The sequence below is a fragment of the Megalops cyprinoides genome, chromosome 6 (genome assembly GCF_013368585.1).
Source record: "Megalops cyprinoides isolate fMegCyp1 chromosome 6, fMegCyp1.pri, whole genome shotgun sequence".
Taxonomy (NCBI): domain Eukaryota; kingdom Metazoa; phylum Chordata; class Actinopteri; order Elopiformes; family Megalopidae; genus Megalops; species Megalops cyprinoides.
The window spans coordinates 9,133,914-9,146,894 of record NC_050588.1 but is presented as its reverse complement, the minus strand read 5'-3'; the positions used below and the strand labels follow the sequence as shown (position 1 = coordinate 9,146,894).

The 12,981-nt window shown below is 47.2% G+C and overlaps 1 protein-coding gene across 1 annotated transcript; it reads left to right on the top strand.

Annotated features, from left to right (window-relative positions):
• The first annotated feature begins 2,699 nt into the window (after positions 1 to 2,699).
• tmem240b (transmembrane protein 240b) lies at positions 2,700 to 12,509 on the top strand. The gene is made up of 4 exons (XM_036531552.1): positions 2,700 to 3,837; positions 4,235 to 4,341; positions 7,867 to 8,075; positions 12,305 to 12,509. Exons 1-4 carry the CDS (start codon positions 3,781 to 3,783, stop codon positions 12,457 to 12,459), a joined length of 528 nt encoding a protein of 175 aa, XP_036387445.1. The 5' UTR covers positions 2,700 to 3,780; the 3' UTR covers positions 12,460 to 12,509.
• Positions 12,510 to 12,981: the final 472 nt, after the last annotated feature.

Genomic DNA, 12,981 nt, shown 5'->3' with positions numbered 1-12,981 from the left:
ACTTAATGCAGTCAGTCCACTGGTATGGCCTCATGCCTCAGTTGAGGCCCACTGCTTCTGGTCTTAAGACTGCGGCCCAGTCTCCATACCAGGCCGGCTTGTGTCAGTCTTCATCTGCTCACACACTGGTGATGGGATACTGGCTGTGTGTCTGAGGTATTCCACACTGACCATTTATACAGTATTTGTAGTTCTTGGTGTTGATTTCATGAAAAATGTCCATTTAATGAACTGCGTGTACCTTCATATGAACAGCGTGCAAATGCCCACACCAAAGCTTTTTGTATAACTGGGGGTGAAACGAAACAGATGGATCGATGCTGCATACAATAATCAATCCATATTCATTGATTTCATTCGTTTATTCATATTAATGAAATTTGGATGAAACTAGAGCAGTTGCAACAATCCTACAAGTCTTTGAACACTGACTGTTACTTCAGTGGCAGATATTGCTTACCTAACACTTAGAAACTGAAATTTTGGGTTATGTTGAACCATATTGTAGCACAATCACAATGTAGCACATTAAATTGTATCACGTCACATCAAAGTGACTTTATATATATATATGTATTGATTTTGTATCAACAGTTGTTAATCCAGAGGTTTACACCCCTGTGAATAACATTCAGATTTTTTGCAGTCATGTGACACTAAAGTGCATCACTCACTTGCTCAGATGTAAACAGATGCATGTAAAACAGGCAAACCAATATATTATTATTCCATTACAAAAAAAAAGATGTATCAGAAAAAAGTTATAATGCCTACAATATATGTGCGGCTGAGTGCATAATGTCAAAAATGGATAGAACTTCATAATTTCAGTGTCCAACATGAACAAAATACAATGTGAATAACGATGCCACACAAAACAGGAAATATATGAGGCAGCCCTTACTGAGTCAACAGATGCCTGTATGAAAAGAAAAGGACTGTTATTAAGACTTAATTTTAGAGCATTGTAAAAATATCCAATTAACAGTATGAAAGGAAAGTTGGTATCAGTGGTGAGGTGGTTATTGACCACCACTGATTAATGCCATTAATACCATCCTACTGATATAGAGGTATATTTCTAAAATTTACGCACGCACACACATATGTGTGTATGTGTATATGTATTATATATATGGAGCCTCCGCAACCTTCCTCTTTGATCCTGTGACCTGAGATGGGATCTGAGGGATTATGAGGAGCAGGAAGTGTATTAAATTTCATTTAAAAATCTATGCAGAGTGGGCTGAAATATATATATTTTTTTAACCATTGGAGCCTGATTATTTCTTTTTCATTTTGTGACCTGAAAGTCCCCTGAGCTCTGGGAACTATTGAGTGGTAACTTTCAACAGAGCCCATAACTAGCCAAGATATAAGCCTGTAAATCACTTTCGCAATGGAAGTACTGTAGCACAACTCAAACATATAATACCCCTTTCCACCTGGTTGGCAGTGAAAACTAGTATCTGTAATACTGTAAAAATACAGTAATATGATCAACAGAAACACCTCGTCATTTTTGAGAGCATGAGTCATGGGATGTTAAATCTGTGCCCATTAATTCTGAAACTACACATATGGGATTATAGTCTAACCTTTTATTTGTAGGCAGCGTGAATCTCTTTTGGCTTTGAACCTGAGTAGCTATGAAAGCACGACGGCAGAGAACGAGGACCACTGTCGCAGGAAGCAATTAGCCTACCGTTGAAATAACGCGCCTAATTATTCTGCGTGATTTAAAGCGACGGTTGTCACACAAATTTCCCCCCCAAAAAAACATCAGCCTCTCTGCCTCCCCTCCCTGTCCCCTTCTCTTCGTTGTGAATAAAACACGCGGAAGCTGGGCTGTGGACGGGGTGGAGACAGAGAAATCGCATCGCATTCCTCAGCAGCATACAGCGCTGACGCGTTAAATGGCCTCATTGGTGACAGTCCGGCGCGGAGGCCTCGAGTGTTGCTGATGAGAGAATAAATTATGTTGTTGAGGGAATGCCTATGGCAACTGACGCTGTGGCTCCTGCAACAGAATCAGAGTCGTAACGGCCAACATCGATAGGTTGTCTTTACTGACGAAAGGGGATCAATAAAATACAAATGGAGTGTGTAAAACTGCAGTCGTGGTTATTTTTGCACATGCAGATGCATTAAAACCTTACATAAAAACTCCATGAAAACGATTATTACGTAGACTATTGTGGGTATTTCACAAGTATAGCACAGTATAGCTTCTCATTTTAATCGCCGGAGCACAGACACTGCCCTAATATTAATGTAGCCTTCATGAAGCTTAAGGCTATAAAACAGCAGTATCAGCGCATCTCACCTCTGTCCCCTCGAAGCTGTGAGCTGGACAATGTAGGCTATTTTTTTAGTTAACGCGTGAAATTATTTGCGCATGAAATAAATTAATAAAGAAATAATGCCGGTTATGGGGACGTTCACCCATAAGTCACTTCCCAAGTTCCCCGGGTTCGGTCCCTCGGTCCTCGGAAACCTCAGCCAGAGCTTAGTTCATTTTTCTTCCGTGTATTTGATGGAGCAATCGGCATGTAAGTGAATGGGCTGCTGTCGTATATACACGAAACCCAGCCCTACCGAGTGGTGCAGCATACAAATCTGAACTGCAATGTCAGAGAGAGAGAGAGAGAGAGAGAGAGAGAGAGAGAGAGAGAGAGGGAGAGAGAGGGAGAGGGAGAGCGAGAGCGAGAACGAGGAAGGGAGAGCGAGAGCGAGAAAGAGAGAGAGGGGGAATCGGTTTACCGGGTCACGCTTATCTGAAAAAAAGGTGGGATCGCATCAATTTTCATTTCCCATTATTTATTTATTTGCAGATAATAGGATATTTTGAAACCCGAAAAGAACAAAACATCTAAACGGCCGGACGAGCTGCAATTCATATCCAACTATGTGACCTTTGATAACTCAAACACACGAATACGCACGCACTGTCGGTTGAAGACGCTCTTGGCTGCGATGGCGAGAATATGAAGATGGGCCATGGATGTTTGCGTGCCTCGCGGCGCTGATGCAGCCGCCGTTGCCTTATTTTGAGTGGACTGCAGGAAGGGAGGATCCGGTTCCGACTCGATCCGCCTGGCATCACTGCTGTCTTTACTATAGAATCGGGGGAGAATAACGAGAACCAGAAAACCGACAACCTTCGACCCAAAAACAGCGAATGGAGATGAACAGGAAATTAATTATCTTATAGCCAAATCGATGAATTGATTAATCAATCAATCAATTAACTAAGCAGGGGTATCTCGGACTCCTCGGCCGCGGAAGGCAGGGGCAGACCGGGACAGAGCTGTGAGAATCCTGCGCTTCTCTCTCTCCTTCGCCCTTGCTGAGATTTTTAATGGTCTTGGAACGCAGCGGAATAAATAGCAATCGCAATACTGGTACAGGAGAGAAGGCCACCTTCTCCAACGCGATTTCGCCGGGATCCGACAACCAGAACTCAATATCCTCCTCGGTGCAGTTCAGCTCACTGGAGTCTAATCGCCGCAGCGCCGGACGAGGAGATAGGGAGAGCTGTAAGTGCGTGTGTGATCAAGGTAAAAAAAAAAAAAAAGCAGGAGAGGGGGCCACCTCAACCCTATGCCGCCAAAGAACGAAGCCCGAGCTGGCGAGCCCAGGGGGACAGGGGGTCAGGTACAGTGAAGGAGTCTAAATGAACGTCTTTTCCCCGGACGGAGTGTTTGCTGTGAGCCCAACCAGATTATTTGGCTAGGCGCAGAGGGCGAAGGAGAAGGAACGGCGAGTTTGGAAGTTTTGATGCATATGATCACAACCACCATGATCTTTATGATTCTTGGGGCTTCTGTTGTAATGGTAAGAGGAATTTTCTACCCTTGCATCCCTATCACCCTATAATTAATGTAATGCTTGCCAGTTTTTTTAATTGTTTGAAAATAATACAAAATAAGTGCACAGTTTTGGCACCAAAACTTGCAAGAGGATAACGACTGCAAATCTGCATGCATCTAGTCTACCTGAAGTGTACATTAGCCAAACATTAATAGGATATTAATAATGAACCACACAATAAACCAAGGAAACAGCTAAACAGTTCCCCTGGGGTCACATTTTTTCCGTTTTCATTTCTGGAGAACTTTAAACTAGATATTGAATGTTTCTCCCACAAACTGATTTGCCAGGTCGTATAACGGGTTGCTGTTGTCGGAATGCCGCCTGTTTTGTCCCACTTGACTGGAATGGTTCTTTTCAGGCGATAGCGTGTTTAATGGACATGAACGCACTACTGGATCGCTTTCACAACTATATCTTACCACATTTACGAGGGGAGGACCGCGTCTGTCATTGCAACTGCGGAAGGTAAAACAATAAAAAAAAAAAAAAAAAAACTAGTGATACGTTTCAAAGAGGGCTAACACAAAAGCACAAAATAAAACTAAGAATTGTTTTTGTATGTATCCTATACACGTATCTATGCATCCATATGCATATGTGTGTATATGCATATGAGTGTGTATGTGTATGTGGTTGGACACAAATGCACTGGCTTATCTGTATTATATAAAGATTTCTGTCGCTGAAGATTTGCGTAGCTCATATTCCACATCAAAAGCGCGCTGCTTGGATTCCAAAGCTTATGTTTGTTTATCGCTTTTAACGTGTGCCTGTGTGTAGGCCTCTGCGAGCACTGCACGATGTTATGTAGATGGTCGCAAGGATATACGCCCTAATAAGAAACGGCTAACGCTTTGGGTTTGTTTTGTTAGTGTCTACAGCGACAGAATTCTCCTTGAGCTCTCTGCATGACTCGAATACATTCCTTCGTATTAAGGTGTATGTGTGTGAGAGAGGGAGAGAGAGAGAGAGAGATGAATCACTGCAAGGAAAAAGCGACCATACGTACAAGATTTAAGGATACAGTTCGTTATGTATGAGCATGTGGCGTGCTTGCTGAGATGTGCAGAGAGGAATGAGAGAAAGAGATATGTTTCGACAGTTAGGACTGGGAGAGGGAAGGCGAGTGAATTCCCTCATATTTATCTGCACTGGAAAAGTGAAAAGGGAGAAAGAGCCAAAGCTTGAGAGAATGAGCCGCTCAGGTGAATTACCAGTGAACCACGCGCATATTTTCGCATCATGAGTGAGAGAGAGAGAGAGAGGGAGAGAAAGATGGAGAGCACGTGGGAAAGAGTGTGTGTGCGTGTTTATGCGTGATTCTGGTCACATCCTTGAAATCCTTCATTTCAAGCAGTGCTATCCCCAAATATAAATATGAAATATACGTACTGCCTCTGAAAGTACTGGTCTTTGCTTAATGATTCTTCTCTCTGTTGTCTGTGAAGGAGAACCCTACCCCTGTGCCACGGTGTCAGTTGTCAGTGTGTGATGACCAACTCATGAACACCTGCATGGATCAGGATATGGAGAATGTCGTCCATATCCATAGAAATATACATTTGAAGAGTCCAGAAAGGGAATGCAGTGTTATCTTTGGAAATCTGAATATCACGGAAGCACTTCCTGTAAATGCATTTTTTCCAATTAACAGTGATTGCAGAAGAGATTATCTGTAAAAGAAAAAAAAGAGCAAGCGTGGGCTACTCCGGACCGGGTTTGGGGGGCAGGGCCTGTTCTAGGACATACAGAAGAATAAAACTACATGGTTTATCCAGAGCACTCCTAAATCGAGTACTCTGAGCTTAAACAAAAGGCTGTGAAGACACAAATAGATTGCCACGTGAGATTTATCATTGCAGCTGTGGACTCTTCAGTAGTATATGCAATGTGCATGCTCAGCAAATCTGATGTAACATGTTTACATCCTATCTCCATGTATGGCATCTGACTGCACATACATGTAGTAACATGGCACACGGATTTGTCATGCGTGTGCCTGGGATGACACAATTCACGGTGCAGGACCTAACCATAAATGGTGTGCTGACACGTCATAATCATGCTGTGCACATTTTATAGCCATTCTCAAAGCTTTGAAGAATGCGTACATGGTTTCATCCCATTATCTGAAGCACTAAAATGTTTGCAGCTAAACAAATCACTCAGGACAGTGTCTTCAAAACCCATATGAATATCTATGGAATATTTTTATGTTTATAGTTATGTATCTTCCAATGTGTTCCAGATCATGCTTTGTTCTTATTATTTGGGTTCTAAGGCTTGTTAGTGACATTTTTATGGAAATACCACTTTCTACTGAAATGTTTTTTTTTTTTTTTTGTTCATTCACCTGAAACCTTTATGCCGTTTGAACACATCTATCCATTTGACACATATTGAAAAATATTCTTCAACTCATGGCAGGTTTAAGGGGAAACCTGTGCCCCAGCCTCTCTTAACATAAGTAACTGTAAGATCTGCACAAAGACATTACAGCGAGATTAAATTCAAAAACTTGTGTTGTCACCATTTGGGATTTAGGATCAGTGGTTTGCTTTCTAGCTGTGTATGACACATGATTCAGGATAGCTGTATATTCTCTCTCATTGGGAATGGGTCTCAAAGGGCTAAGTCTGGGCCTGGACAGACACCAGCTTCAGTTATGGTCTCCAGGTTTCCATTTTCACCATATCCACCACAGTGTGAACGAAATAGAGGTAAACCAACAAAAAAAGAACAACTTAATTAATGTTTGGATTGTCCATCCAAAAAATGCCGGGTGTAGTTTGTGCTGTGCATTCTTGGTAACATGTCTTTCAGAGGAAAACGAGCAGCAGATTAGCTGAAAGGTCATAGACTGTTTAAGTGATTTATTAGCTGCCTAAAACCAGCCAGGTTACCAGTTTGCTACTAGGCAAAAAAGACCCCACTCTGTAGCCCCTCCCTCACTCCCCTTCCTTTCTCACTCCTGCAATTCAAAGCCCCAGCTGTATGGGTGATTGAACAGTTATCCTATCTGAGATGTGGCTTTTGTTGTTGAAAGTCAGAGAAAGGTGGAAGGTTAGACAGTGGGCATGAGAGAGAAAGAGACAGAGATAGAGTGAGAGCTAGTGACAAAATGGGCCTTTCACGTGCGTTTTTGCCTCTCTGGAGTTCTGTAGCACCACCATTCTCTCCCTTCGCTTTTCTTTCTTCTCTGTCTCTCTTTCTCTCTCTGTCTTTCGGTCCCTTTTTTGACCATTGCCCTCTGCGTTGTGAGCAGTGCCCACGTCACCAGGCTGTGTAATTCAGACAGGTTGACCCTCCCCCTTCTGTTCCCAGAGGGCAGAGAGCCCAGCTGTGAGAGCGAAGCATCGCCCATCTTACCCCCAAGCCACAACCCCCCCCCCCCCCCCCCCAACACACCAACATACACACGTGCACATGCACGTACTCAGACGCAACGCAGCAAGCAGAACGTATTCGCAAACTTGCTGAAACGGTTGGAACAGTCCAAGAAACATCACTGTCTTTTAACAGAAACACTGTAAGGATGTTACATGCGCTCTAGGAAATGCACTCAAAAAGTGAGGTCCCCAGCAGCACTCAGCGGGAGGAGCAGAAGACCCTGGCACCGCATGCACGCGCTCCTTTTTTTTTTTTATTCATTCATTCATTTGGTTTCGCCTCTGTTTTGAAGCACTGTCAAAAAACCCATTAACTCCCGTGGTGTGGAAACACATGGGCACACCTCAAATTCTCGCTAACCCATGAGGATGAAAACATTGTGTGTGTATGTCGTTGATATTAGTTCTTAATTCTGATTTCATGTCCTGTCTCTACTCTCTCCCTTTCCTCTACCTTTCTCTTCCCTCTACTCTCCCTACTTTGGAATGCTCCCGTTCTTTTCCTCATTCCTGCTTTCTATCCCCCACCGCCCCCCTGCATCTCCTCCCTTTCTCCGCCTCCGTTCTGTCCCTCTCCCTCCCCCTTCCCCGCCTGCCCCAGACACCATGTCCACTACGTGATCCCGTACGACGGGGACCAGTCTCTGGTGGACTCGTCGGAGAACTACTTCGTGAGCGACAGCGTGACCAAGCAGGAGATGGACCTGATGCTGGGGCTGCTGCTGGGCTTCTGCATCAGCTGGCTGCTGCTGTGGCTGGACGGGGCCCTGCAGTGCGCCATCCGGGCCTGGAGGGCCAGCCGCCTCTACGGTGAGTGGGCCGGGAGGGAAGGGGGGGGTGCGGAGGTAGCGAGGGGCGAGAAGGCTGCGGGGACATGGGCACTTCTAGGAGGAGCAGGGACTCCATGGTTGGATGTAGACTCTGCGATGGACGGTAGATGCTTTTGGGGGGGGGGGGGGGGGGGGGGGGGGGGGGGGGGGGGGGCGCATGGACTCTGTGATGGGGGTGTGAATGTAGCAAGGGGCGGGAACACTGTGATGGGTATGTGGGCATTTCGGGGGGAGTGAGGACCCCATGGAGGGTGTGGACATTGTGATGGGGGGCGTGGATGCTGAGGGAGAGGTGTGGACTCTGAGATGGGGGCATTGATGCTGTGAAGGGGGTGGATGCTGCAGGGGATGGTTAAGGTGTAGTGGGAATGGGTGTGGTGAAGGGGAGAACCAGGGCTGCAAGGTGGTGAACAGAACAGATATGACAGCAGAGGAGAGCCTAGAAAGGACAGTGTGAGGATGCTGGAGACAAGGGAGTGGGGAGGACTGTCCCGAGAACACCAGTTCCCAAATTAGAGCATGAGTACCCCGGAGGGTTCTTGGGAGGTTTCCAGGAAGCACCTTGGATACGTTGTGTAATGGCTGATTTTATTCAAAACCTTTATTATTCATTAGTCTATTCATCCTTTTGTGTAACGTGCTCTTTAAAGTTTTAGACCTGTTTGTGCTCCCATGACTGACTGGAAAATTGACACACGAGAACACGGTAATGGACACGGGTTAAAGCTGACTGGAATTGCCATACAATGTGGCTTGGTAGTGATGATAATCTTAGTATACAAAGTGCATTGGGGGTAAGAAGAATGTTAGCAGGTGATTACAGGTGAATAATAAAAAAGTTTAGGAGCCGCTGACTGAGAGAAATGTCTTTCACGCCCTCCTCCCTGAGCACTTTTCCCTTTTCTTTCAAAAGGTGTGTGCCTGTTCCAGAATGCCGAATTCCACCATCCCCCCTCAGCGAGTGGGATCCTTGCCCTACCTCTGCTCTGCACTTCCTGTGGCCTAGTATTTACCCTCCAGTGAAGACGAGGCCAGGGCTCGCGCAGGGCAAAGGCCTTTGTGATTAACGACCGCGGTTAGCCTAAGCCTGTGCCGCAGGGCAGTGGACTACACGTGCAGGAGAGTGGCCTCATTAACGGGCGCTAATAAGGCTCGCTCTCCGCGCAGCCTTCGAGAGCTCGAACTGCAAGTAGGGCAGCAGAGATATTTGGGGTGTTAAAACCTCCCTCCACAGGGGCAGGGGGGCAAAGAGCGCCAGAGAGGCAAGAGGCAAGACACAGGATGTGAGAGGGAAGCGGGGCGAGGTGGCTGAGCGGGGATTGTGTGGGGGGGGGGGCTGAGCTGCCACCAGCTCGCTGGTAGATTTTACTAACAGAGAGCTGCCAATGACAGACTTGGCCTAGGGCACCGGGCGTGTATCACGCCAAGAATAAACCGAGCCGACTTCATCTGACCCAACAGTCGCGTTACAGCTGAAGGTAGCTGTGGGGGTGTGACAGGCACTTAGATAGTGTAGCCTCTGATCAGACTGCGTTTTAGCCTGTTGGCGAGATTCTGTCTGTGCGCTCATGTAAGATGTGCATAACCTCTTTACCCTGACCCCAACAACACCTCAGCTACAGAGGGACTGGGCCTCCACAATTAGTCAATACAGTCATGAAAAAATATTAGTATAGGGCTACGTGATATTATCTGGCTATTACTGGCCCACTTCAGCTGTAAATGAATGAATCAATCACCCAATATTCTGTATGTTTAATGCTTCAGTGCAGGGGGGGGGTGTTCTCATACTCGTCCTTTTATTGAATGATAACGCAATGTGTATATTTCTTAATTTTTGAACGTCAGTGATATGAATTAGCTGCCTCCATTCCTTTAGACAGCCTCTTTTTAATAGTTCTTGGGCATCGGCTAAATGAGGTACACAGCGTGCCTGAGCAATCTGTCCATGACTTATCCACCACATCGTGGATCTGGCTGCCATACATACACATATGTATGCAGACACACGCACGCGTGCACATACACACTCACGCGCGGGCCGGAGAACATCACTCTCATTTTTCACTTTCTTTTTCTTTCCTTTAATTAATTAACCCCTTCTGTGTTGCGGGAAACAGCAGTTATGCGCAGAGAGAACCGTGAAATATGGCAGGCAGAGGCGGCAGCCGGCCTGATAGATGAGCGCTTGTGCTTTCAGGCGAGGGCTCTCTGTGCTCTCGCGGCGGAGAGCGCCGCCGCACGTGATAAAGGACATTTCTCAAAACGCGGCCTTTCACGTCCGACCGGGCCGTCGGTCCCGGCACCAGCGGCGGAGAGGATGGATGCGCACCCGTCTCCAATTTTCGCTCCGGGGCCGACATGAGCCATTAGCTACCGGAGTAGCCCCGAAGAGCCGAGTGTGCCAGAAGCATGAAAAATAAGGGGGCCGCCGCGGTGGTGCGCCGGGGGTGCGGGCGTGTCTTATTCTGGCTTAGGTGAATTTTGCCGTGTGTACCGTTCGCGGTAATCGAGGATAGGCATGCGCCAGCCTGCGACGTTGTTTTGTGCGCTTTCTGGGGACTTCCTTCGAGTCCCCGTTAGCGCTGCACTCTCCGTGTACGCTGCGCTGCCAGGCGCGCGTTCGGTTCCCTCCGCTTTCCTCTCACTCTGTCAGCCTGTCTCTGCCTCTCTCGCCCTCCCTCCCTCTCCACCTGTCACATCTCCTTTACTTTCACGCTCACTTTCCTGCTTTCCTCCTTATATCTCCCTCTCTCTCTCTGTCCGTGCTTTATCGCATCCTGCGTCCATTCCTCGACCTATGGAATCATTTTAAATTCAAAACAGGCTCCTGTTGGTCTTTTCAGGGGTGGTAGTGTTTTTTTTTTAAATAGCAGTGACAATAAAATATAGCAAGAGCAAAGGAAATCAATGATAATGTAATATATGTTTCCCCCTCTTTGCATCCCATATGACGAGAAACATTTCATGGGCTGTATTATCTGTCTGTCTATCTATCTATCTATCCATCTATCTTTGTATCTCTCTGTCTGTCTGTCTGTGTCTATAGGTCTGCTTATCTATCTGCCTTTCAGTCTGTGTGTCTGGCTGTCTTTACCTATCTGTCTATTTATCTGTAGAGTATGTATTTTTATGTCTCATTTTATGAGCAGCACTTGCTTCATTTGGTACAGGGAAACATGCCTTTTTCCTCATCCTTTTCAGCTGACCCCCCCCCCCCCCCCCCCCCCCCCCCCTGCATTCCATTACAGTTTAATCAAATTCTGTCTCTCTAGTCCTCTTCTCCGGCCTTCTCCGTCTGTCAGATTTAAATTCCGAATGAGCCTCATCGTCATGGCGAGCTTGTCTCTCCTCCTCGCATCTCTCTCTCTCTCTCTCTCTCTCTCCTCTCCTCCCTCTGCTCTCCCTATTTCTCTCTCCATCCAGCGTGTCCTTACCCTTCAAATCAGTCCTCCCAGATCACATATCCATTCACAGCTATAAATAACTCCCCACCTCCAGCGGGGCTACTCAGCAGTGTGTCTGTGCTGTTTGGGGCTGCCCCCCATCTCTTCCTGCCCCCCCCCCCACCTCAGCTTCCCAACTTAGAAAGGGAGCTCGAAACAAATTTCACACAAAATCATAAACATGAGTTAATTTTTTGTGAAGGGAAAAAAATGCTTCCACTTGTTAGTCAGATGCGTGACAGGGCAGTGAGAGAGACGAGGTATGGCATTGCAAATGACTCAAATGAGATGGAAATGGAGAGAGCTGAAACAAATGAGAATTAGAATGGGGGTCATGAATGTAGGGCAGGGACACACAGCCATGGTGAGGCATACTCACATGCACACACACACACACACACACACACACACACACTGACATACGCACACATACATGAACACACTGACATACACGCACACACACACCAACATGCATACATGCATCCACAATGACATACACGCAGACAGGCATCATGTACGTGTAGATGCTGTACCAAGAAGCGTTATTCTCTCAGGGATTCTGGCATCAGATGAGAGAGGAGAGGTTAGAACAGGAGGGAGAGAGTGGGATAGGCAGTAAAGAGAAAGGATGTGTGATTGGGATTAGGGTGTCAAGGAAGAAGGGATAATGATTCCCCAGGTACTCTCTCCACACCGTGACTGACATCTGTTGTAACTCCCTCTCTTCCCTCTCTCCTCCCCCTCACCCTCTGACCCCCCGCAGACACCCCCTCTTGGTCGTGGCTCCCTCGGTTCTGTAACTTGCGGGACCTGCGCCGACGCGCGCAGCTGCGGCAGCTGGAGGACTCCAGCGGAAACATGGTGCACATCAAGCAGAAGCTCTACCACAACGGCCACCCCAGCCCGCGCCACCTCTGAGACTCGCGCCCGCAACCGACTCCGCCCCCCAAACCCCACCCCTCACACCCGTCCTCACCCCCCCTCCCCACCCCCCCGGACTGCTCCCTGTCCCAGTTCCCACTGTCACGCGAGAGACTCTCGACAGCAGCCACACCAGAAACTGCCCCGCCCAGCCCAGCCGACCGGCCCGGAGAGGGTCCTCTGCATCGACTGACCCGCCCCCTCCCCCTCGTCCTCACCGTCTCCCGAGACCCGCCTCGACGGCCGTCCCTAGACACGGCAGTCGACTTAAAAAGCCCTCCAAGAGGAGAAGAAACTGTTAAGTATTTCTTGTTCCCAAAACCCTTCGACTTTTGTCCGTTGTCCATCCTGCTTGGGGGATTCCTTTTTTTTGACAGGGGGTTTTGTGTACAGGGGAACATTTCTTTTGTGTCTGTTGTTAAATCTTGGCATGCTCATGAAGAAAGGGGTCAGGACAAGGGCAGTTTTAGGTGGGGGTGGGGAGCCAGGTGGTGGTAAGAGCAGGAGGGAGGTGCGATT

Excerpts from the sequence above, each read along its gene's own strand:
- tmem240b (XM_036531552.1), top strand. The coding sequence starts at position 3,781 with ATGCATATGATCACAACCACCATGATCTTTATGATTCTTGGGGCTTCT. Across the intron at positions 3,838-4,234 it reads TTGGGGCTTCTGTTGTAATG|GCGATAGCGTGTTTAATGGA; the intron begins GTAAGAGGAATT and ends GGTTCTTTTCAG. Across the intron at positions 8,076-12,304 it reads GAGGGCCAGCCGCCTCTACG|ACACCCCCTCTTGGTCGTGG; the intron begins GTGAGTGGGCCG and ends GACCCCCCGCAG.